Here is a 25,182-nt window from a genome sequence, read left to right as displayed (position 1 = left end):
AGCCTAATACAATGTCTTATACTTCTTATGGGTCTTTGTCCTTCAAAGTGCTCTCCTCAATAGGAGACGTTGTCAATGTGGGAATGTGTCAGCTGAACATGGTATGGATGTGTGGTTACTGTAAGTGGAGGCTCTTGCCACACACACAGTTTTGGGGAAAGAAAAGAAGCCCGTGAACTCGGCTCTGGGCTCTCTCGTTATTTCTTCTTTTTGCAGCAGTGTGTTCAACTTTCTTACTAACTTCTCTGGTTGGTTCTCCCCCTTGCCCTTCCAGTTCCATGCAGTTGCCATCTCCACCAGGCCTCAGTTACTGACCATCTTGCCTAAGATGACCGCCTCTCAGCATGTGGCGATTCTCACCAAGCAGTTACTGCACTGTATGGCCTGTTACCAGCTGCTGCAGTTTAAGGGCTCTATGCTGGCGCTGGCCATCGTCAGCTTGGAACTGGAGAAACTGCTTCCTGACTGGCTTGCTCTCATCATTGAACTGCTCCAGAAAGCACAGGTAGGGGCAGCACAGAGATGGTCCGGACAACCCAGGTCTCTGGCAGTGAGGGGAGGAGAGGGGCTTGAGGCTGGGATTGGCTATTTCTGTGACCGCCACTAAGCGGAGAAGGAGAAGCGGACAGCCCATGCTAAACATGAAGCTGCTGTAGTCAAGCAACCTCTCTCTTCTGGTGCCGCGTGCTCAAGCAGCAGATTGAGTGCTAATTATGTGGGGTAGCCGTAGGCTAGGAAGCGAGTGAATCTTTGGGCTAACAAAGAGAGCTGTAGAGTCTGAAATTCACTGGCACAGGCAGCCTCCCTCCCCCTTTGTGTTTGAAGCTAAACATAGACCGTGTTCGTTCAAGTTGATTTGTGTTCCCAGACTTCAGGAAGTATTTGGGGCTGGTGGGGTGGTTGCTACAATCATATACAACACACTCGTGCTATAAAAGCTGAGTCACGTAATAGGGAAGCTGCAAGAAGGGACATGTACCTTTAAAAATCTAAATATAGCTGAATGGCAGAGAGGTGGACAAGGCTGATCCTCCTTTGCTCTGACTGGTGCTAATCAGGAATATCTCTGCTGGTGTTCTTGGTATTGCACTACTGTAAAACAGGTCAGAGAGCAGGGTTGTGGCAACCGTTTAGAAGTCGAGCACAAGGCTTGAGTGAGGTGACATGAGATCCATCCTTCACCTGATGTAATTGTTGGCTTCAACAGAGTTATAAGCCAGCTTTGATCAGCTGCATTTCTGTGCATTATCTGAAACACCTTAGAAGGGCATTTCTGTGTTGTCATTGGGCTGGATTTGAAGTGCTCAAATTCACAGCCTCTGATCTTAGACACACTCATCCTTTTGCAGACATGCTTAGGTCTTGGTGCTCCACAGATGTGTTTAGTGATGAATACATTTTTGCTCTGAAAAGCAAAGAACATGGTCTTGTGGGGCAGGAGGTAAAGCATAAACCAAAAAGATGCTTTCAGCAGGTAGCTCTGTTGGGCTGTCCACAAGAGGTTAAGCAATAATTGTTACTTTGGAATTCTTTCCCACTCTGCCTAGCTAGTGTTACATTTACTGTACATCCTTTGTTTTCATTGCACCTCTGTGCTCCAAGCTTTAGAGGGATGCCTAAAAAGTGTCACCGGCTGTATGAGAGCCTGCTCTTAAAGCACTGTGTAACATGAAGAGGCCTGAAGCATTCCTGTTGTGTGTGCAGGAGAGGAAGATGCTTGTGTACAGCTCTAACTCGGAAGTCTTTGTGGAAGGTTTTGATCCTTTTCTGATGTTCTTTGGCAAACATAAAAGATGGGACTCTCGGGCACCTTGGATGAGATTCAAAGCTGAAAGGCACTTGAATGCACAGTCCCCGCTAGTTATGGTAACTCGGCATCTAAATCCCTTGGGCAGCTTTGACAAATCCCACCCTTCAAGCAGGATTTATTTTTGTATTTGTCCATGAGTCAGTCATTTTCCTGGCATTCAGCTTGTTGTCAAGAAGTGGTAATGTGCGTGGATGATCAGGGTACATAGGGAGCCAGAGCTAGAATGACTTATGGTCCTGTGTCTCCTCAGCAGCGACTGACTGATCTTCCTTTGCAATACCCATGTCTTTGCTTGTTTTCTCCATCCAGATGGACAGCTCCCAGCTGATCCACTGTCGGGAGCTTGTGGCACATCATCTTTCCACCCTGCAGTCTTTTCTGCCGCCCAATTCTGTATATGTCTACAGTCCCCTCAAGCACACCCTGGTGACCTGTAACAGAGGAGCGTTCAAATACCATCCCTCCTCTGTCCCAGGCCCGGGTTTCTCCAAGGACAACAGCAGACCAGAAGTGCCAATCAAAGGTACAGCTGTGTTCTACCAGCATCTGCCTGCTCCAACGGGGTGCAAGCAAGCCTCTGCCAAGCGCAAAGTGGAAGAGATGGAAGTGGACGACTTCTATGATGGAATTAAGCGGCTCTACAATGAAGACATGGCTCCAGAGGTAGTGGCTCTTGAAAATGTGGGCTCTGTTTGTGGTGCAGATGTCTCGAGGCAAGAAGGCAATGCTTCCCCTTGCCCACCTTTACAGCCTGTCTCTGTCATGTAGTTACAAGTGTTTACCAACTCCTTGGGCATTCAGAGGAAAGCTACTTTGTAAAACATGTGGAATCAGGCAATGACATTAAAAGCAGGGTGGGAAAGGGACTGTACCTCATCAGGCTGAACTGAAGGGAGCCCAGAAAAAAAACCCTCTTTGAATTTTTTTTTTTCTTGTGCGGCTAATGATAGTTCCAATATTTAAGCAGTTTAAAAATACAAAAAAGTATAAAAAATCTATAAAAGACCCAAAAACCAAACAAAAAAAGTAGGAAAAATTGTTTCTTTCTAGTGTTGTCAGTTCCACTGTTTTTCTGCTACTGTGTGTTGTAACCATCTTCCATGTCCAGGAGCTCACATTGATTGTGCAAAATTGTTTGAAGTTTTCCAGCCAACCTATGTCTATCTGATCTGATTTTCTTTTCCTTCTTGCTCTCTTCCTGCTTGCTGTTCCTTTTGAACTCTCTGTAAGTCTTGTGCATGCTGTTCTTGTACTCTGACCTTCATGAAAAATTTTCTTTCCTCTTTTGCAAACAAATTCCCCTCTTGTTTTGTTAGCACTTTGATGTTTAAATGTGATAATATTTAAAACTGGATTTAAATCAAAGATTAGTCGGGGGGGCGGGGGGGAACTACAATTACTGCAGATTGCTCCATATGCAGATAGCCAAAGCGGTGTGAATGCGTTCTAGAAAAGCATTAAGGTAGACAGCCACTGCACTTACAGAAATATTAATTTATCCTGATCTATCAACATGAAGAGACTTGTGCTTTTTTTTTTTTTAATTGTAAAAAGCCAAAGCAGTTGAACTGATTTAAAAAAAAAAAAAGTGCAGTTGAATAAAAACATTGTTTTTCATGTCTGCCCGAGGAAATTTGCAGTCAATTGGCTCTTTGGTGAGTACTCTCAAAAGCTGGAACGTGTGCATCAAACAAACCTTAAATTCTGTGACGGACTTTTTTTTTTTTTTTTTTTTTTCCTTTTTATCCTTCCACGTTGATAAACATAGCATGAACTCAACACTGCTTGGTTAGATGCTTGGGGCAGTTCTATAATTCTCAGTTTTGGAACGTGTATTTATCAGCCACAGAATACCTTAAGTTCTTGTTTATGTAACTTTTAACTGAAAGTCAACCCTTTAAAAGCTTGTCTTATTAAATGTTATACCTCCTGTTTCTCAAAATGACCTATCCTGGATCTTAAGCTCTCTCCACAGCCCTGAGGAAGGTATTGTATTCAGAGCCATTGTACTGATGAAAGCCTTCTGGTAGCAATAAAAAAAAGTTGTCCTTGAATCTGTGAGTTGTTTGCTTGCTTTTAGCAGTGGATGACAGTGAGTTTTGCACTAGGCTGTAGCTAAGCCCCTGCTAGCTCTACTCCAGCAATGTCAAGCATATGTCCTACAGGCTGGATGCAACCCATGGAAGTGCTTCATGTGGCATACTGGTTATTGGCAGGCTACTAAAAGCCAGGGATGTGGCCACTGGTGCATGTGGCCTTTTATTGAATCCGGGACCCTGTGGACAAGGCCCTTGGCAGCAGGCAGGTGAACAAAGGCTGTGCAACAGTCCCACTTGCCCTGTGGCCACCTGGCCTGCTGCCACTTGCTTGCCTCTGCCACAGTAAGCAGCTGCCTGGCCCATGGCTGCTTGCTACTATTGCTTCAGTGGCTACCATGGTAGCTGCTGTAGTAGCCACTGTTGTTGCCACTGTAGTGGCTGTAGCTGCCTTCGCATGTCCTGAGCTGGATGTGACCTGCGAGAAACCCCACTGTGTGGATCTGGCTCAAGGGGCCTGGATGAGTTTGGCACCCCTGCTCTATTCCAAACAGAACTGTTGAGATGGAAGGCAGCTTAGACCTCCCTACTCTTCAGATCTCATTTTTATTTCAGTGATTCCAGTTGAAACCACATAGCCTCTTTTGATATCCTCCTCCACACCATTTTCATTTTTTCTCCTTGAGCTCCCCTCCTCCTGTAGTTCCTTCTCCTGCAGATGTAAGTCCCATCATCAAATGAATCTCCCTCAGTCTCAGCTACCTCTGTCTAAACGTCCTATTGTTTCTCCAAAGCCAGATGGCCAGGCAAGGTAAATGTTCGTGCACACTTGTCTTTACACGTGCAGGAATTTGGGGGCCACGTTTGTTTAGCTTCTCTTTGTTACTTTTTGATAAGTAATCTGTAAGTGTAGGCTTTGGCATGTTTTTTCTTTTTCCTTGGCAGTGCCTCCTGCATTGACCGATCTGTCTATTTATGCCATTCTTGGTACAGAGGTGGATCCTTTCCCGATCTGTTTCAGTGGGTATTCCCAAGCTATTTTGAAATCTTAAATTTAATAGTGATTTTGTTTTCCTTCATATTATTTTTAACAAGATAGATGGTGTACAGAAAACTTGATGGTAGAGGGCATAGTATGTAACTGATGGTGAACAGTGTCTTGGTATATGTAAACTTAACTAGGTGGTGTTGGAAGATGAATGCAAGCCTGATGGCATGCAAATGTTTGAACGCTGGGGAGAGGGGTTTGTGCAGGATGCACATAAGCTTGACTGTTGGTCGTTAGGAATGCAACCTAGTTTTTTCCAACACAGTCAACTGCTGCACCAGACTTAGCAATGTAGTAGAAGAAACAATCTAGCAAAAGGCATGCAAGGTTAGATGTAAGTTGGGGCTGCCTTGCATGCTGGAGTGGAGAGTCCACAACAGTTAGCAGCTTTTAATATGGAATCACAGGCTCTGAGTCTTCAACATATTAAAACAGTGGTGCACAGGCTTTTGGTCCCACAGGCTGGAGGAGAAGCATGGAGTTGGCTCACTGACTGCATCCCATAAAGGGTTGGTGCGTGGGATCAGTTTGCAGGTGTGATTCCATTGCATGCCAGGCATAATCTGGTGGTGCACTGATCTGACCCCATTAGCTCTTTTCCTTTAACCTTCCCAGTTCCCAGAGCATGCTTTTTGGTCCTGGGGAGGGGCAGGGGCAGTGAGGTGACAAATTAACAGGTAGGGTGCAGCTTTAGTTGTAGTCACATTTCTGGGGTAGAGGCAGTTAGAGGTTTACAGTGCCCAGAACCATTTTCCTTTGCAATTGCAAAAGCAGCACATTTTCCCTGACACCATCATGCTGCAGCTGACCCAGTAGCTGTTCTGGATGGCACAAGGCATCCCCACATTATATGCGTCTACTCTGTCCTGCGTTGCCAGCTTCACAGTATTCTGGGAATCATGATCACAGAGATCTATATTCAGCTGCAGGAAACTGAAGTGTACTGACAGCTTTCTAGGGAACATACACAAACATTGTGAATTGGAAAGCTGAGAGCTTGGGTAGCCCCAGCTCCCTCAGACTAGGAATCCAGGAGAGGGAGTCCAAGCACTCCCTATTGTGTCCCACCCCCACAATCCATCTAACCATCCTCAGGCAGCCCCACACACCATATCGTGCAGTCAATCACAGGCAATGTGCACCAGGCAAGCATCTTTCTAGGGGAAGTAGAAAGCAAAAGTGTCTCCAGCCCTAAACAGAAAGTGAAAAAATCCAGAGGCACAGGTCACGCAGACCCTTGAATTTTAGAGTTGGGCATCCAGTGCCCCATATCTGACACCCCCAGGCTGCCTGACACCCTGCTGAACTCGGTCAACTGCAGGACTTTTTAATTTATTGAGTGGTTGGTTCTCTAGGAATCATTTTCTAGAAGGAGTTATTCTAGGAAATGGCAATCCCTTTGAAATGGCAGTGTTCACCAGCTGGAGTCTCTGTGGCATTCTGCTCAAACATAGCCTGATGCAGTGCCTTGAATGGTGTGTCTGCTAGATCTCCTCCCCCCTTTTCCCTCCCACAATGGAGAGCAGGTCTAGCACCTCTTGCATGCACCAGCTGTTGACACACCCAGCAGAGTAGGAGGAGGATGCCATGGGGGCATCATTTGTTCTTGTCAGCTATATCAAAGGATGTCCCTTGAGTACTTCTAGTCAGTGCTGCTGGCCACCTAGTATCATGGACCACCACATAGCACTTCAAGGACTCTGCTTTTTTTTGTGCATAGTGGAGAGTTGGGTATAATGATATTTCTAAACCTTGTGTACAGGTACTGTGGCATGAGATGGCTGACCTTGTGATCACCTGTAGTGAGCTTGACTAAATCTAGCCACACATGGGGAAACCCAAGCTACTGCCCAATGAGTACTTAATGTCATAGAGTGACCTTCAGATCTGTGCTCAGGCAGGCAATTAATTAGCCTGTTATTTATTCCTTGACTTCCATGTTGTACTGCCACTGTCTGCCCTGCTCCACATGTTCTGCTCCTCTTGGATGCCCTGTAGTCTAAAGGGAAACTGAAACAGGGGAAATCAGGCATACAATGTGGGTTACGTAGGAATTTGGAGGGGGGAGCAGGATACATGTCCTTACACATCTTATCCCCATCTCCCCTTTGTATGCCCCATCCCATACCATGCAGGGAATCTTGTTTACCAAATGTAAGTTAATTAAGCAGCTTTCTAGGATAATTTTTAGAGGCTGCAAAGTGAATTACAAAAAGCATTGGTAGCTGCATGTTACCTAGTCCCTGGGAATCATAGAATTGGAAAATTAGGGTTGGAAAGGACTTCAGGAGGTCAACTAGTGAGTCCTACCCCCTGCTCAAAGCAGGACCAACCCCAGCTATTTCACCCCAGTTAAGGCTTAGTCTCCCTGGGGCTTCAAAACCTCCAAGGATGGAGATTCCACAACCTCTCTGGGTAACCTGTTCCAGTGTTTTACTACCCTCCTAGTGAGAGAGTTTTTCCTAATATCTAACCTAAACTTTCCTTGCTGCAACTTGACCACTGCTCCTTGTTCTGTCACCTGCCACCACTGAGAAAACTCTAGCTCTATCCTCTTCGGATAAAAAAGGCAGGAAGGAAGACCCGGGAAACTATAGGCTGGTTAGTCTCACCTCGATCCTAGGCAAGCTGTTTGAAAAAATTATGCTGGCACACATCCAGAAGGGGCCAGCAGGAGACTGCATGCTTAGGGGCAACCAACATGGGTTCATCAGTGGCAGGTCCTGTCAGACCAACCTGGTGGCCTTTTACGATCAGATCACCAGATCATTAGATGCAGGGGTAGCAGTGGATATAGTCTTCCTGGACTTCCGGAAGGCTTTTGACACTGTCTCTCACCCTGTTCTCATTAAGAAACTGGGGGGCTGTGGTGTAGACACCCACACAGTCAAATGGGTCGCCAGCTGGCTGGAGGGCCGCACCCAGAGGGTGGTGGTGGATGGGTCCTTCTCAACCTGGAAGGACGTGGGCAGTGGGGTTCCGCAGGGCTCGGGCCCGCACTGTTCAACATCTTCATCAGTGATTTGGATGAGGGGGTAAAAAGCACTCTGTTCAAATTTGCTGATGACACTAAGATGTGGGGGGAAGTGGGAACAGTGGAAGGATGCAACAGGTTACAATCTGACCTAGACAGGTTACAAGGGTGGGCGGACGAGAATAGGATGGGTTTCAACACAGACAAGTGCAAGGTGATGCACCTTGGGAGGAACAACCGGCACCATACCTACAGGTTGGGGAACTCCCCTCTTGTCAGCATGGAGGCGGAAGGGGATCTGGGAGTGATCATTGACTCCAAGATGAACATGGGCCGGCAGTGTGGAGAGGCAGTAGGGAAGGCCAACAGCACCTTGGCATGCATCCACAGATGCATCTCGAGCAGGTCCAAGGAGGTGATCCTTCCCTCTATGCGGCATTGGTCAGGCCGCAGCTGGAGTACTGCGTCCAGTTCTGGGTGCCACACTTCAAGAGGGATGTGGACAGCATGGAGAGGGTCCAGAGGAGGGTCACTCGTATGATCAGGGGACAACAGGGCAGGCCCTATGAGGACAGGCTGTGGGACCTGAACCTGTTCAGCCTCCAAAAGAGAATGCTGAGGGGGGGTCTTGTGGCCTGTTATAAACTAGTCAGGGGGGATCAGCAGGCATTGGGGAAGTCACTGTTTCCCTGAGCACCGCCAGGAGTGACCAGGAATAACGGTCACAAGCTGGCAGAGGGTAGGTTTAGGCTAGATATCAGGAGGCGCTACTTCACAGTCAGGGCGGCTAGGGTCTGGAACCAGCTTCCAAGAGAAGTGGTGCAGGCTCCTACCCTGGGGGTGTTTAAGAGGAGGTTAGATGAACATCTAGCTGGGGTCATTTGACCCCAGTACTCTTTCGTGCCATGGCAGGGGGTCGGACTAGATGATCTGCTCAGGTCCCTTCTGACCCTACAAACTGTGAAACTATGAAACTTTGGAACCACCCTTCAGAGAATTGAAGGCTGCTATCAAATCTCCCCTTATTCTTCTCTTTTCCAAACTAAATAAGCCCAGTTCTCTCAGCCTCTCCTCATAAGGGCCTACCGGCTCTCTAGCTCAGTGGTCTCCAACCTTTTTAAGTAGCAGATCACATTTGGCATTTAAAAGCAACCCAAGATCTACCTTGCATGGCCACTCCCACTCCCCTGCCCAGCAGGTAAGTCTGTGGGGAGAGAAGGAGGGGAAAGATCAAGGCAGAGCGAGAAAAAAATATTTTGGGGCACACACCCCCCAGCATGTAAGTCTGTGGGGGGAGGGAAAAGGGCCATAGGGGATGCAGATTGAGGCCTCAGCCCTAGCGGGGAGGAGGGGGCATGCACCTTGGGAGGACCAGGTGAGGGGTGCATACCCCCGGGTCTGCATGTGGAGTGGTGCAGGCTGCAGTTGTGGGCTGGGCTGTTCCTGGTGGAGGCTGGGTCACGCTGCACTTGAGCCAGGCAGTGGTGGTGCTGAGAGTGAGACTATGTGGGGCTGGAGCCACCCAAATATTTGCTGTAGCCCCCCCTGAATCTCCCAGCACTGCCACTGCCTGCCCCCACAGGATCAACTAAAAAGGCTTCAAGATCAACCGGTCAATCAGAATCAACTGGTTGCAGACCAGTGCTCTAGCCACTTCTGTTGCCTTCTGCTGGAATCTTTCCAATTTGTTCACTTCCTTTCTGTAGTGGGGTACCCAAAACTGGACACAGTTCTCCAGATGTGGTCTCACCAGTGCCAAATAGTGGGGAATAATCACCTCCCTTGACCTGCTGGCAATGCTCCTACTAATGCAGCTGGTATGCCATTAGCCTTCTTTGCAAGGGCGCACTGTTGGCTCCTATTGAGCTTACTATCCACTGTAACCCCCAGGTCCTTTTCTACAGAGCTGCTGCTTAGCCAGTCAGCCCCTAGCCTGTACTGGTGCATGGGATTGTGCAAGGACTTTGCACTTGTCCTTATTAAACCTCATGAGATTTCTTTTGGTCCAATCCTCCAATTTATCAAGGTCTCTCTGAATCCTAACCCTACCTTCCAGCCTATCTACTACTTCCCCCCAGCTTGGTGTTATCTGCAGACTTGCTGATCCATCCCATTTCTAAGCCATTGATAAAAATATTGAACAAAGCCAGCCCTAGGACCAACACTCTGGGGCACTCCACTTGATAGCAGCTGCCAACTAGACATTGTGCCATTGATTACTACCCTCTTAGCTCAATGATCCAGCCAGTTTTCTATCCACCTTACAGTCCATTCATCCAACCTTACTTCCTTAGCTTGTGAATCCAGAAGCCAGTGTCCGTATCCTCCCCCAGCCTGCCCCCATACCCCAAATCAGTCTGGCATGCTGTGGACTGTGCTCAAGTGCAGACAGTGGAAGTTAATTGAACTGAGGCAAGCACCACTCCAAGTTCAGCCAGTTGCAGGTAATTGAAGCATATTGAACTCCCATCTAGAAAAGAAGGGAAAAATGAAAACAGCCACAGCTCCAGCAGAAAAGTGAAAAGTACTCAAGCTGAAGCTCAGCTAGACCTGAGAACTCAGAAGCTGGGGTCAGAGGAGTGGGGGAGGGCTGATGAGTGATGCACTGTGGGATGCCTGGAGGGCCAGCCAGACCCCAGGTTTTTGAGTCGTGGTGTTAAGATAGAGCACAAGACAGGTTTATCTACTAATAGATTGGTGGTTGTTTCTAAATGTGTATTTAATGGAAATCATTGCTGCTGTAGGCTCTCGTTATGTAAAGGTAATAGCTTTATTAATAAAGTTAAATAGCTATTATAAATAATAAATAAATGAATAAATAAATAAATAAATACTAAACAGTTGTTATGTAATATACATACAGGCATAAACTCCAGCAAAATTAGTTGAAAGTATATATCCTCAATACGGGAAGATGACAAGTAGTAACAATAGATTGATTGATAGATCTGTAAGATTTCACCATATTTGACTTCACATGTAAAGATTCACTTAGTTTAGTTACTATTTCAAAGAGGGTTTACAGGGTGTAGAAAATGTTGAAAAGTCCTCTTCATTGCAACATTAGCATTCACTTATTGGTATTCTGTAGGGATGAGAATCTCTTGGGACTGCTAGAAGTCTCTCTCATCTGATATTGTAGGAAAATGACAATGCATGTTACAGTAAGTGATTATTTTATCAGAAAAGTACAAAAGAGCCCCTATATACAGTATACATAAAATGCTGAGAGCCTTTAAGGTGCATTCCATCCTTCCAAAATGTGTCAGTGTTTTCTGGCTCTTAGCTATGAGTTTTTTCTTCTATTTTAAAAACTACAATACAGTATTTGATATACAATGGATGACGTGCAGGTTCCACTTCATAGTCACATAACCAAAAGTGTTGTGAAGTACTCTAAAAATTTAGTCACTGTGGATGAGTTGGCAGTCAGAACAGATTCAAGTGCAAGATAGTTTCATTCTGCTGTTTTCCTGGCACTGGTAGGTGCAATAGCCTTGAGCTGGAATGAAAAAAGGGAAATGGTTCAAGCACAAAGGAATACAATGACTTGTGTTTCAAAATTGTATAAAAATATCTTTTCCTAGGCATAGCAATTTTATTGGTTTTCTGAAAGGTTGCTCATATTTTAAGTGTCTGAATGAAGCATCTAAGGCTTAAATTGTGAGAACAACTTCTTGTGACAGTTATTAAAAATCATGATAACAGTACTTAATTCATTTAATTATCGATCAGTTCCAGCAGAGGAAAGGAAAGGGTTGATGTCCCCGCATCTAAATTAAGTTACAACTCAATCGGTTCAGCCAGAAACTACATGAAGAGGTATTAGGCCTTAGAAACAAGAAGTCACAACATGATTGATTTTCTCTTCTCACCTGTATAATGCTAATTCAGGCAGTCTGTACAAAAAATGTTGGTACTATACCTTAGTATTAAAGACTCTTTGTGAGTTGGTCAACAAATAGAAAACATCTGGTCATTTCCATGCGGATGATCTCCCAGGCACACAGGCTATACTGCTTCTCTTCCAAGAAATTGTATATTCCCTGGAAATATCTTCTGACTTTCAGCTTGGTGAGCACTAGACCATCACTTCCCATCTTGGTTCCATCCTTCTCCTTCTGGAAACCCAAACAGGCTTCCAGTCTCTCAATTTGCTGGTGAAGTTTGTTTTGGAAGGTAATGATGGAAATCGTATCCCAGGCAGTTTGTGTGAGGTTTTTGCTAAAGACTGTGAAGATCTCTTGGAGGATGTTCTGAATTGCCAACTTCACATTCTCTTTCTGGGATGATTGGCGCTTGAGAACATCTTGCATGGACTTGAAATCAATCCCTTCATTGAAGCATTGAAAGGGAAAATTTCCCCCCATTTTCTCCAGGAGCTCTAAGCTATCTTTGTTTAGTTTCTTCTGCTGGAAGCTAAGCAAATCACAGTGCTGTGATGAGATTTCAGTGGAGAAGAGCAGTATAAGGCAAATGTGCAGCAAACGCATAGTAGACATGGTGATGAGGATGATCTTGTCTGCTCCCTTGTCTTTGGACACAGAACTTGTGAGGCTGAAATTTGTTCCAGGTCTTTAGTGGAGAGCTGTGTCTTCCATCCATGTCTCTGAATTTAAGTATTTAAGCATTTCTTTCATCATTTTCATGTTCACAAGATTTTCCCTCTTTCATTTTCTGTTTACTTTACTGCTTTTTGGTTCTAGTAGCACATTTCCTGTTTTTTGGTGATTTAGTGAAAATGAATAAAGTATTAGAAGAAAACACCTTTTCTAGATACCATCTCTTTACCGTATCATGTCAGTTGCATGATATCTTTGAGCAGATGACAAGGCAGCCATGTCAAAATGTGCTGCTTATGTAAAAATCACACCTGTGTATCCACTCTTCCTCATCACAGCTTAGCATCACTGGGGGCTGCATTCCCATTACAGTTTCAGTCTTCCCCAACTTCCACATTTCCCCATGATATGTTACTCCTATATATTTTGAATAGCACATGATCACACAATCAGTGATATTCTGGACACCAGAGAAACTAGCTTGTCTCTCAGGTATGTTGCAACTTCCAGGGACCCTTCTTCCAGTTCCACTTGCTGCAGGTTTACCAGCGAGTAAAAAAACAAATACAAACCAAATAGCCTTTATTCACTGTCATTTAGGTGGTCTATCTATAATGTAATTATGTCAACTCGACTGATAGCGGGGATAAGTGCCAGGACACACAAACCTATACATATCTTGAAAACATACATCTTTAAACATATGTTATCCTTTGAACCATCCAGTCACAGGCTCAGACATGAATGCAATCAACTAGATATTATTTCTTTCTCTTGCATTATCAGTGCATTACCATTTCAGTTCACTTTCCACATTCTTTGACTGTCAACTTCCAAGCTGCTTAGGAAGCTACACTTTAATTCAGGAAAACAGTTTTGACATCTCTTATATTTATACATTCTTGTTACATTCCTAGTGTGGGTCTGACCATCGAATCATCCCTAAGGGGATTTTTCAACATCCTGAGACAGCCAACAAGGTGCCACAATGAATTGATTAGTTAGGAGTCTTTTTACCAAAAAGTCTTTTTAGCTGGTTTTCCCCTTTTCTTCCCTGAAAATCATAAAAGTCACCTGTTCTTTGGACTTCACTGGATGGACAGAAAACTATTTTAGGTTTCTTAAGAGCTTTCTAGGTGGTGAGGATTTGAACATGGGCTTAAAATACTCTTTATGATGATACTATTAGTATGCATCAAAATTAAAAAATTCTTAAAGTTTGGAGAGCACTTTTAAACCCTAAAGCCAAACAATGCTAGGACCCCCTGCTAGGAAACCATAGGCTTTTGAGAAAGGTCTCTGAGAAAACAAATCCCGCTCTACACATGCGCTTTACTGCAGTTACCTAATTAGCTCCAGCATAAAACATCACTGTCTACACGTGCAACACTATTAGGATGCAGTAACCTAATTAACTCTGCCTTAGTACTTGTGTCTAGCAGTACTATCCTATCCTATGGCAGAGTAATTTATGCTGTTGTAACACATGTGTAGATGGTGACTGGGGTGGCTGAGGCACAAGGGTGCTACAGTGTGGTGGCTCTCTAGCCCTAGCACTTGAGCACACTTGTGTCAGAAAGGCCAACCGTACCTTTGTCATGCATCCACAGATGCATCTCGAGCAGGTCCAAGGAGGTGATCCTCCCCCTCTATGCGGCACTGGTCAGGCCACAGCTGGAGTACTGCATCCAGTTCTGGGTGCCGCACTTCAAGAGGGATGTGGACAACATGGAGAGGGTCTAGAGGAGGGCCACTCATGCAAGGGGGCAGCAGGGCAGGCCCTATGAGGAGAGGCTATGGGACCTGAACCTGTTCAGCCTCCACAAGAGAAGGCTGAGGCGGGATCTAGTGGCCTGTTACAAACTAGTCAGAGGGGACCAGCAGGCATTGGGGGTGTCCCTGTTCCCCAGAGCAGTACCAGGAGTGACCAGGAATAACGGTCACAAGATATCAGGAGGTGCTACTTCACTGTCAGGGCGGCTGGGATCTGGAACCAACTTCCAAGCGAAGTGGTGCTGGCTCCTACCCTGGGGGTCTTTAAGAGGAGGCTTGATGTAGTCCTTGCTGGGGTCGTTTGACCCCGGTATTCTTTCCTGCCATGGCAGGGGGTTGGACTAGATGATCTACTTAGGTCTCTTCTGACCCTAGAAACTATGAAACTATGCTCCAGCCACCCCCTCCACATCACACTGAGCTAGGGCAGAGAAGCCCCAGACTGGAAGGCTGATCCCCTAAGCTCCCTGCCAGCTGGGGCTGCTCTGCCCCAGCTCAATGTGCTGCAGTCCCCAGCACATGTGAAGATGCTGGGCCTGGAAGCAAAAAACTGGTGCAAGCTGTATAGGAATTTGTTTCGCCGTGCTAACTAGATAGATAGATGCACCCTTAGTCTTTAAGGTGCCATCCTTCTCTACCATTTGACTGTATAATGTTAAATGTCTAAAAGATACTTTTGAAGATTTTTTGGGGTTGTAATAAAGAACATAGATGTAAAAACTAAAATTGCTTCTTGAGTTCAGTTTTCACTATGTCTGCAGTTTCCCTGTTCTTCTATTTTTCCCTTTCCTTTGGCTCCTGTAGCCACTATCCACTTTTGGGTTGTTCTGCACTACCACAAACTTGTGTGCTGGAATTTCTGTGCAGGCAAAAAAGGGTATTTGAAACCACAAAGGAACTTTTCACTGACATTTAGAAAGGAAGATTGCATGAAAGAGAAATGAAAATGTTTCTGTTCATGTTAATTTTTCCTGGGGTTCCCTTGTACTTTGTTCTTTAAAAACTCCACAGTTTTGCTTCAAGTGGATGTCAGGGTCCTACTGAAGACGAGTAAGCAGTTCACTGTGGATCAGACATAGTGGAGCTGCAGTCCTGTCATGGCTCATACACTGTTCTTTCATTACCACCAGTAGACACTTGGCATATGCCTTGCATGGTTAGCTGTTCTACAGGAAGTGAAAGGATTTCAGAAATATGAATACTAGCAAAAAAGAGCAAGGTTGTGCAGCACATGCCATGGGAAGAGATAAATAACAGCAGTCTTGTTATTTATTGAGGAGAGATTCTTAAGAAAATCTGTAATCCTGTCTCAGAGCTTCCTGGCAGAGACAGAGCCCCTTGCATGGAAATACCTTGTACTCTAGCAAGAATTGGCAACATTTTGCTGCCCCAGCTGGAGGAGTTTGCAACCTGGCTCTCTGGTTCCTAGAGAGCTCAAGTTGCTTATGCTTCCCTCACTGTAGACACCAGTTCCTCTGCAGCAACAGTAAGCACTCCCACAAAGAGCCGCAGGGAAGTCTGCTAATGAGTCTGAAGAGCATGCTACAGACAGGCCAATGGCTAGGCACAGTTGCATGCTGCCTGATCCTCTGTACCATCCTAGGCCAAGATCTAACCTCTTTCCAGGCCAGATCAAACCTCTTCACAGGCTAGATCCAGCTCAGGAGTTGTATGTAATGCGAACCCAATAGTCGGGGTGCAGGTGTCCTGGACAGCGGACTTGAGTTGCTCCCAGTGTGCCTGGATGGAGATGTCATTAGCAGTAGGGACTTACTCCAGTGCACTATACAACTGGGCCTGGAACTCCTCCCACTGTCCAAGGTCCTTCAAAGCTGTGACATTCGCTGTCTCTAGGTGGCCTTTGGGTCTTCCGGTGTCTTGGTGCCAGGCAGATGTTCATCACTGAGTGCACAAGTCAGTGGTCCGTCCAGCATTCTTCAGCTCCCTTCATGGCCCTTGTGGACATGAAGCGAAAGTTACTTCAGGTTATGAAGTTATCTTCATAACACTACCCTGCCACAGGTAAAGCACTGGGAACCATGGCAGCCTATGCGTGACTTCCATAACAAGCTTGGCCAGAGCTCAAAAATCAGAGCCTGGAAATTTGTTTTTGTCCTTAGATTCTGATGAAATATCTTGGACACCCAGCTACTCCATCATGTTTATCAGCAATGTCAAGTGTCCAAATTCTTAATAAAGGGGGGTATTGTTTTAGTTAGAATGTGCTGCTGCTGAGGCTCTGAATAGAAGTGGTAGAAGCTCGAAAAATAAAGAAACTTGAAACAGCAAATCTGCAATCCCAGGATTTATCACTCTTGCACCTTCATCCACATCTTAGATTCAAGATAGTCTATGGCTATGTCCATGTCTATAGCAAAAACTAGTAAAAATGAATCCATACCTATGTAGCTATAAATTTTAGTATTTTGGGAATTTTAAAAAATAAGACTTAACATTAATTATTTTAAAATCTCGTCCCATTAAATTACATATATTTACATCCATAGGCCAATTACAAGGTTTAAAGGGGATCTGTGACCAAGAAGAATATTTAATAATGCTCTAAGGAATTCTAATTAAAAAGTAAAAAGCTTATGAATCTGAATGAGCAATTTTTCAGACAAATAGTGTTCCTAAAATAATTAAATTTCTATTATTTAAGAGTTGAAGGAACCATTTAATCAATAAATCAAACAAACAAAATCCACCCTCCCAAAGGTCTTCAATGATATAGTGAGTTAGAAGAAAACATTTCAAATGTGCTCAAAAATGCCATCTTGTGGTAATACTAAATTACATACTTGATTATGTACCAGCAGCATAAAATGGAGAAACTGAAGGGAAAGTTAATAGTGAGCAATACTTAATTCTTGATATGTGAACTGGGCTACTGGTCAGATCTGATTAGGAGCAAATTGAAAAAGGTTCACATTATATGGGAAATGTAATTTCTCTGCCTTATATGTAGTGACATTATACCATTGATTATTTTCTGCAGAAAAATCTGATCTGTCCGTTCATATATTATTAAAAGTATATTTTATATAATAATAATAATAATTAGGGAAGCTGTTATGGTCTCCTGGTCTATTTGAAATGACCAAGTATAACATAGGTTCTTTACACCATGGCAATTGGTCAATTGTATGTCATCTTGTTGTTCTTGTTTCTCTTGTATACAATTATTTGTTACACAATATTTCCTCCTTATCTTTATTTTGGCTGCCTACTCCATGATAATCATATCTACTTATATATTTGCATAGTGCCTTGCATAATGGAGACAGAATAATAATAGGAAGTCTTTGGGAACTCTTGATTTTAAATAATTACTTTCCCTTTGTTATTTTGGGCAGAAAAGAGGAGGATTAATATTAGAACTTTAAGGTAGGTAAGGGGTAGGCTAAGGGAAGACTCCAGTGTGCTGTGCTGAAAGGACAGTTATTCAGATGGAAATAAATTTCTAGTGTGTTCTTTGGGGATTGTCTTATGGGCAATCCTCTTTAATATTTTCATTAGTGACCTTGGTTTAAGAACCAAAAGCAAATGAAATTTGGAGATGACATTTACTATTGCTAGCACTAAGGAGGGCCAAAATATTATACAGGGAAAAGTAGCTGATCTGGTGGGATGGAGTCATAGAAATAGTACAAAGGGCAAGGTTGTTCACTGCAGAACTAATAACCAGAAATTTTGCTCTAAGTTTGCTCTTCCTTGTCTTCATGACCATATCTTTCCTTATCTCCTTTTTAGGTCATTTCCCCCAGATATTAACAGGTTTTCCTCCATTCCTGTTCCTTCCATTCCTTCCCTCACCTCAATTGCTGCTTCAGTAGACACCCTTATCTTCAGTTCCTTACCTCTGCTTCTGAAGAGAAAAGGAAAAAAAATCCCTCTAAACCCCCAGGTTTATTGTTGTCTGCTATATGGATTTCCTAGGTCACTGGCCACTTACTTTCTTTAAGTCTTTTGCCCAAATCAGTCCTGCCTCCATCAATTAGGCACAACAGTTCCCGGCTTGCCAGGAGTATGAATCCTCCAATGACAAATCCAAGAAGTATGAATCCTCCAATGACAAATCCCATAAAAACTTCCCAGCATAATACTCTTCTTTCACCAGCTTTCCTGGCTGTGTGGATTTATAAATCTTTTGCCTAGATTAGCCCTGCCTACCTTCATTTAGGCTTGGAAAAGAAAAACCTCGTTAGTTCAATATCAGATAATTTGGAGTATTGGATACTGTGAAATTATTGTCAATCCCCAACTGAAATGTATGCTTTACAATATAGATAATTCCAAATGCAGATACTTTGAAATTCAAATTCCAAATTCCCTTGGACCAGAAGAACTTCTTAGTTTGAAATTCAAGGTCCTTTTCTAGTCTCTTAGACCACAAAAACCTCATTAAATATTTTGCCTATCATTAAACTGCTGCCAGAACTAGCACATAATCATGGGATCTAACTACAGAGTTGATTGACTGCAGCCTACACTGAGCATGCCTTTAGTACCTGGGACCAGGCCAAGACCCAACATGTCAAATACACCAGTGGAAACCTACTACAAAGCTAAGTTAGCATAGCCCATCTGAATAAGATATAGTATGCATAGTGCTCAGTCCCCCACAGTGCTGACTCTTTTTCAAGTCACAGTGAACCAATACATCTACTACATTTCAACTTCCTCTTCACTCTTGCAGCTGAGTACTGAGTAGCACCTTTCTTTCCCAGTTCCAATGATTTCTATTTCTGCATCAGCCTTAAATGTCCAGTAAACATCACCCAATATCTATATAGGTGAGAAGCCCTATTGCCCCCTCTCTTGGCTGGTTACACATGACTGGTTTGCCCCTACCTTCCATGGGGTACAGCTGGACAAGGTGGCTCTATGCTTCATCTGAATATAAATTTTTGGAGTGTCCCAGGACAGTCTTGTCTTTGCTATATAGCAGTTGTGACAAAAGCACCTGGTTCCAGTCACAAGTGGGGGGTAATTAGCTCCTAAAGCTAATGTGGCTTCCTTGTGGTGGGTATTTGGAACGCACACACTTACTTAAAAGTGCTGGCTTGAAATTCTGTTGACTGCTTGGGACCAGCGTCATGAACCATGTTATAAATCATGAGCCTTTTGGTTTTCAACTAATATCTCATATAGCTTGTACTGTGGATAACCATGCACAGAAGTATTCCTAAAAATGTGTTCATGGAGTATCTGGTTAAATTTATAGCAGTTTACAAAAACATATAACGTATCAATTAAAAAATTCTTCTTTTTTAAAACTAAAGCAGCAGTTTTGCAATTGAGTTTTCCTAGTCCGTTTAACACCTGCATGACCTCCTACACAACTAAGGCTGTACGTACCCATAATAATTTGCATACATGCAAATTACTATGGAACATTTATTGTTTTTTGGTCCCCTGCATTTTGAGTTATTGAAGTTTTCCTGTAGGTAAGTTGTCAGTCAACTGTGATCAGAGACAGGAATCAGTTGCAAGGCTTCTGGTCTACTAACTACCTACAGCCCTCAAACACTGTTTCCCTTAAATACTAAAGCATATTAAGAAGTGACTCTGCCACCTCCTGCTACTACTACTACTACTATTAGTCAATTCGTATGTTTCTTTGTATGCACAGAAATAAAAGTGCTTTGCAAAAAAAGTCTCATTTTCTCTATTTTATGGTGGGCAAAATGAATCACAGGTGAAGTATCTAATGTCAGGTAACTCAATAGGTGAGTTAAAGAGCTGGAAAAAAAAATCCAAGGTCTCTTAACTCCAGTTTGGTGCTGTATAACAAAGACAGGTAAAACAGGCACAAAGCCCAGGCCCTAAGCTATGGAGGGTTAAGACTAAAAAGCCCACTCTCTGTGTGAGGCCTGAGTTGGTATTGACCAAGACAGCAGGGAAACAAACAAAAAAACCCCCTCATACTCATCAGGGAGGGGGACAGCCCCTTGACATGTTGCAACCCAGGAACTTGAGCTTGGATGGCTAGTAAGCCTACCACAGCTATTGCCAAGATCCCCATTGGCTTTGTTCTTGTTCTGCCTCTTCTTGGGCTAGCAGCCTTCCAGAGAAGATGGATGGTGCTCAGGTGCCACTACAAGGTTTTCATAGAATCATAGAGAAGCAGGGCTGGAAAGGACCTGACGAGGTCATTTAGTCCAGCCTCCTGATCAAGGCAGGATCATCCTTATCCTTACTCTGGACAAGTGTTTGCCTAACGGTTGCTTAAAAATGTTGTGACTAGCCCTCTCTTACAACTACCAGGCACAATGCCAAAACCATCAAAATTACCCTAAGCTTTAGCAGGTGGGAATGAGGGTGCTGCCAATAGCTTGCCACTGCAAGGACGGGAAGTAGTTGTTAAATATGCTCAAGAGCATCACGGAAGAAGGCTAGGCCCTCCTATTTCGGAGGAAGAAAAAAACCTCTGACAGATTACACCAACCTAACTGTGGGATGCAAATCCAAATGTGGCAAGTGGTTTATCCCCAAGTGGAGGAGGCAGGCAGTTTAGCCAGGACTCTTGGGGTGGAGGGGTGGGGTGGTGTTTAAGTCCCAGCAGAAGCAGCATCAGCCCTCCCACAGTCAAAATCCTCAGCTTTGGCTGCAGCCAACACCCAATGCTTCTGAAAAGGGTAAAGCGTTCCCATAGTTTGTGCTGGTACCTTCTTGCAGGTGTGTGGGCAGATAGGAAGAAGAGCATACAGTAAAACTCTCTAAGTGATTACCACCAAACAAGCATGTGGTTGTTCTGGGTGTGCTGTGATTTTTGTACACTGGAGTCAGAAATGAGCAGACATCATCCACAGACAGGCAGATACAACACTCTACAGGGGGAATCTGCAGAAGGAGTAGGGAGCTTTATCCATAATCATCTGGGCTGGCGGGAAGGAGCAATCTGCAGGACCAACAGGAGGCTCTGTTCCTGAGATCTGCAGGAAAGCCCCAGTTTCTCTAGCTATCTGGGTCCAGGGGTCCAGGGCTGGGAAACAGCTGCTGGGGGGTGCCAGTTTCTCAGCCCCATGCCCCAATCTGCTGTTTGGGTTGTGGGGCTGGGAGGCAGCTGCCCTGGTGCTAGGAGCCTTCCACTCCCTGAGCCCAGGCTTGACCCTGGTGCCCCTGCCAGCTGGTCCTGGCACCTGGGGGAGCCTAGAGCTCCGCCTGGCTGCTCTAGGAGGACAGAGCAAGGCAGGAGTAGCCCCACCCTAAACTGCTCCTGTTGGGAGCAAATTTGCTCTTGACAAGCATATGCTGATGTGCTCCTGAGGAAAGCTTACTGTGAATTATTTTACTGCACAGTAAACTTACAGCACATTAATAGCACACATAGACATGATCTTGTAGGGGAAGCTATGCCCGGTGCCATGACGCTGGTTTCTGTGGCCTTGCATCGTTAACTTGGTCCACTAGTTTTCACTATGTTTTTCTTCCTGCTTTCTCTCTAGAGTTTCAAACCAAACCAAACAGCAAAGAGCCAATGAGCTGAACCTTCAGTGGACTTTCTCTTTAAAACTGGAGGCAGTTTGAGTAGTCAAACAATGGCCCAGTGACAAAAGGAAGGTGTTTCAATAGCAACACCCAGTGCAGTGAGATGAAACAGGAGAGAACAAAAATAGTGTAAACAGCAGTAGTCTTATGATGACATAAGTGGGAGTGAATCCAGGAGTCTGTGCCAGCTGCAGGAGAACTAGTCTGGAGCTCTAGCTAGGGTGGCCATTCATCTGGTTTTATGGAGGACAGCCCAGTTTTCTGGTCCTCTATCCTCTATTGCTATGAAACCAGACGCCTTTATGTCCTCTATTTTTCACCACTCGGCACCCCCACCTCCACTGCTGACAACGCCATGGCAACCTGTGGGAGCTCCCTGCTCAGCCTGCTCCCATCGCCGACATCACTGCAGCTGCCTGTGTGAGCTCCCCACTCACCACCACCACCACCTGCCACCACTGCCACCACCTGTGGGAGCTCGCCGTGCCCCGCCAGCCTCAGAGGCATGCAATGTTCTTGGTGGTCAGGACAGTTGCACTAAATGCAACTGTCCTCTATTCTTGAGGTACCTCGATGGCCACCCTAGGCCTGGCTGGGAAAAATGAATAGTTACAGACTAGTTAGATAACAGAGCAGAAATTCCAGTGCTGACTAATGATGCTCCCTACTGGCCTCCCACTGTACCCAGCATGGAGAGGAGCAAGCCTCAGCTGAGCTACATGTGTAACCACAGAAAGGGCAGGTGGCAGGGGTCCTGGCAGATCATTCCTGAGAATGTGCCCATGAATGCCCAGGGGCCCCATCAGTATGGAGTGCTCCCCTCCTTGGTCATTGGACACTGTGTTGGTTAATAAATGAAGGTCCCAGTTTAAAATAGTGCTGGATCTCAGCATCAGTATTTGTTGAAGGGAAGTGAAGGGGCAGGTAATTGCACTGGTAGGAAAACCAATTGATGCACATGAATGAGACTAAGTCAAGGACAACCTAATCATGAGAGAGGGGCCTCAGAATGCAATAGTACCTACCAGCCAGGGGTAAGTATGGCTGGCTGAAGCCAGAGCCAACATATACCTTGCTCTGTAGCACGCAGGCCTCATCCAGCCTCTTTCCAATTTGGCAGCACTTGACAGTTCCACTTTAGTAGTCTGTGTGTTTGGCACATATGTGTAAGTTTAATTGTATACAGATATGTGACACTGCATCTCATTAACAGCATGGCCCCTCCACCTGGGGGTAGCAGCTACACATCCCTTCACATTGCTGTGACCATGTAAGTAGGTTCCAGTGTAAATGTCGATTCAATTTGGTTTTTAGGCTGATAACAGAAAACACACACGAAGTTATATTTCACAATAACTCCAGGGTGCTTGGCTAGCTCACTAGGTAGTACATGAGGCTCAGTTTCAGGTTTGTGGGTTGGAGGCCCTGGTTGGGTGCATGTACCCCCACTTCACTCCTCTCCTAGTGGCTGCAAGAATTACAACTGCAAATGTCTGGAAGAGGCAGGAAACTCCTAGAATCATTAATGGGTTTCAAAAAGTGTGAGAAGCTTTAGTAACTGAGAAGTTGTCTTATCAAGTCAGTGTTCTATAGGGGAGAAAGACAAAAGAAGCTTATTTTAAAAACTGCAGGTAATTCTTTGATTTGCTGAAAAAGAAACTTCTCCCAACCAGGAGCCTTTGTACATGTCACATTTTTTGCCTTTTGTTGTGCTGCAACTGTGTAACTGTTTGCATGAGTCGGATTTCTGGATGCTTTAAAAGCCTTTCTGGTGCATTAAACTAAAACTCCTCGGACATAGTTTAGTTTGGCCTGCTGGGAATTAAAGTGTCGCATCCATGGATTCATTGTGTGCAAACACAAAGGTATTCAAAGATGTGTAATGAGTCTCTTTGTCCACCACATGGCGCTGCAACTTTTTTGTAGTTCACCCCTTTGAATTGCTTCTGCTTTTTTTTGTGTGTGTGCGGTTTGCCGGCTCCCTGTTTACACAACTGTTTGGCCAAGCATGGGCATGGGGTGGGGGGCCCTGGGCCAGGGGAGCAGTGCTGGACCATCCTGCTCTCCTGCGGCTCTGGCCAGGGACTGGGCTTAATTTGTTTGAAAACCTAGTGCATGCAAGTGCAGGTGCGACGTTCCAAAGCTTAATTAATTTGAAAACCTAGTGCATACAAACACTTATGCAACACTCCAAAATAACACATTTAAATTTTATAAACTTATTTAATTTAATGAGGATTAAAACCTGTGGTGTGTACAGGTGCCCCAGAAAGTTTAAGAAATTTTTTTGAATACTGAAGGCAGGGCCGGATTAACCCTTCAGTGGGTCCGAGGCAAACAAACTTGTGGGCTCATACTTAATACTGTATATTTATATTACTTTTTTCACTCAATGATTATAATATGTAAAATAAGCACAACTGAACCCCTTCTTCACTTAGGGCTCTAGGCATGTGCCTAGTTTGCCTCTGCATTAATTCAGGCCTGACTAAAGGAGAGTGTTAGTTCTGTAAACTAACAGTTAAGAGTAAATTTGGAATGCATTCAAAATCTAGAAGCAGAGATGGGTAGAAGGTAGTATTATGCAGAGTTCTGGGGAAAGGGAGGGGATGATGTATTAAGCAGGTTACATATGGAGATGAAGAAACACAAAAGATTAATACTGACTGAAATGTACAGAAGCTGTTAAAGACTGAAAGAAAGAGAAGAAAAGAGCACAAGACTCTCTTCTGGGGACATGGCCAGAGGGTAAGGGAACATTGTGGATGGAAGAGGGTAAATAGCTGCCCTTATTTATACCTTAGGGCTGGAATGTCAAAGATATGGCCCACTGACCAGATTTGACTGGTGGAACCCTATTACCCAGACCCTGGCATTACCCATGGGTCTTGGAGTTGACTGACAGGCAGCATAAGATGCGTGGCAGATGGACCCGCCTGTCACACATGCTCTAACTCGCGTCCTGGAGTGGCTGCTGCATGCAACACAGCTCCAGAGCAGCCACCACGTGCAGCACAACCCTGGAGCAGCCAGAGCAAAACTGTACCAGATGCAGTGCTCACTCCAACCACTCCAGGACACATGCTGGATCCAGCATGCAGAGTTGGTCTGTGGGTCTGACCCTCCCTGCAGACAGGCCCTGTGCTACTCATGTCTCTTTAGATGTTAAAGCTGTTACTTGATAAGTTTGGATTCATTAATAAATGCAGTTTATAAAAAGAATACTTTTAAACCATCTTAGTTTTTCAGACTTACTCCTGGCCAAATTGAACATTGGATCCCAGTCCTCAGATGCATGGTGTCTTAGTGTCACTGATGTTGACTCAGACTGAGGATTTGTCTTGACACACCAACATTAACAAGCATCTTCTGCATGTTGAACTGAGTAGCAAAACTGAGGGGATTCTTCTCAGTGACAGGAGCATACTCCATCTGCAGCATTTCTACTGGAATCAAAGTAACAGTGAGTAGATGCAGCATGGCCA

The 25,182-nt window shown here is 44.7% G+C and overlaps 2 protein-coding genes across 2 annotated transcripts in view; one reads left to right on the top strand and one right to left on the bottom strand.

Annotated features, from left to right (window-relative positions):
- Positions 1–3,864, top strand: part of CCNI (cyclin I) — a 59,854-nt gene extending 55,990 nt beyond the window's left edge. The window contains exons 6-7 of the mRNA XM_090036897.1: positions 275–505; positions 2,120–3,864. Of these exons, the coding sequence (XP_089893023.1) occupies positions 275–505; positions 2,120–2,578 (690 nt within the window). The 3' untranslated portion in view covers positions 2,579–3,864. The remainder of the gene's footprint in view (positions 1–274; positions 506–2,119) is intronic.
- On the bottom strand, positions 3,113–19,823 carry LOC149870813 (interferon epsilon-like). Its single transcript, XM_090036898.1, has one exon. The coding sequence runs from the start codon at positions 12,368–12,370 to the stop codon at positions 11,801–11,803; it is 570 nt and encodes a 189-aa protein (XP_089893024.1). The 5' UTR covers positions 12,371–19,823; the 3' UTR covers positions 3,113–11,800.
- Between the last annotated feature and the right edge of the window lie 5,359 nt (positions 19,824–25,182).

Source organism: Crocodylus siamensis, chromosome 2, assembly GCF_052110815.1.
Source record: "Crocodylus siamensis isolate JL-2025a chromosome 2, ASM5211081v1, whole genome shotgun sequence".
Taxonomy (NCBI): domain Eukaryota; kingdom Metazoa; phylum Chordata; order Crocodylia; family Crocodylidae; genus Crocodylus; species Crocodylus siamensis.
The sequence above is the reverse complement of the archived record's forward strand: the minus strand, read 5'-3'. Positions and strand labels throughout refer to the sequence as shown.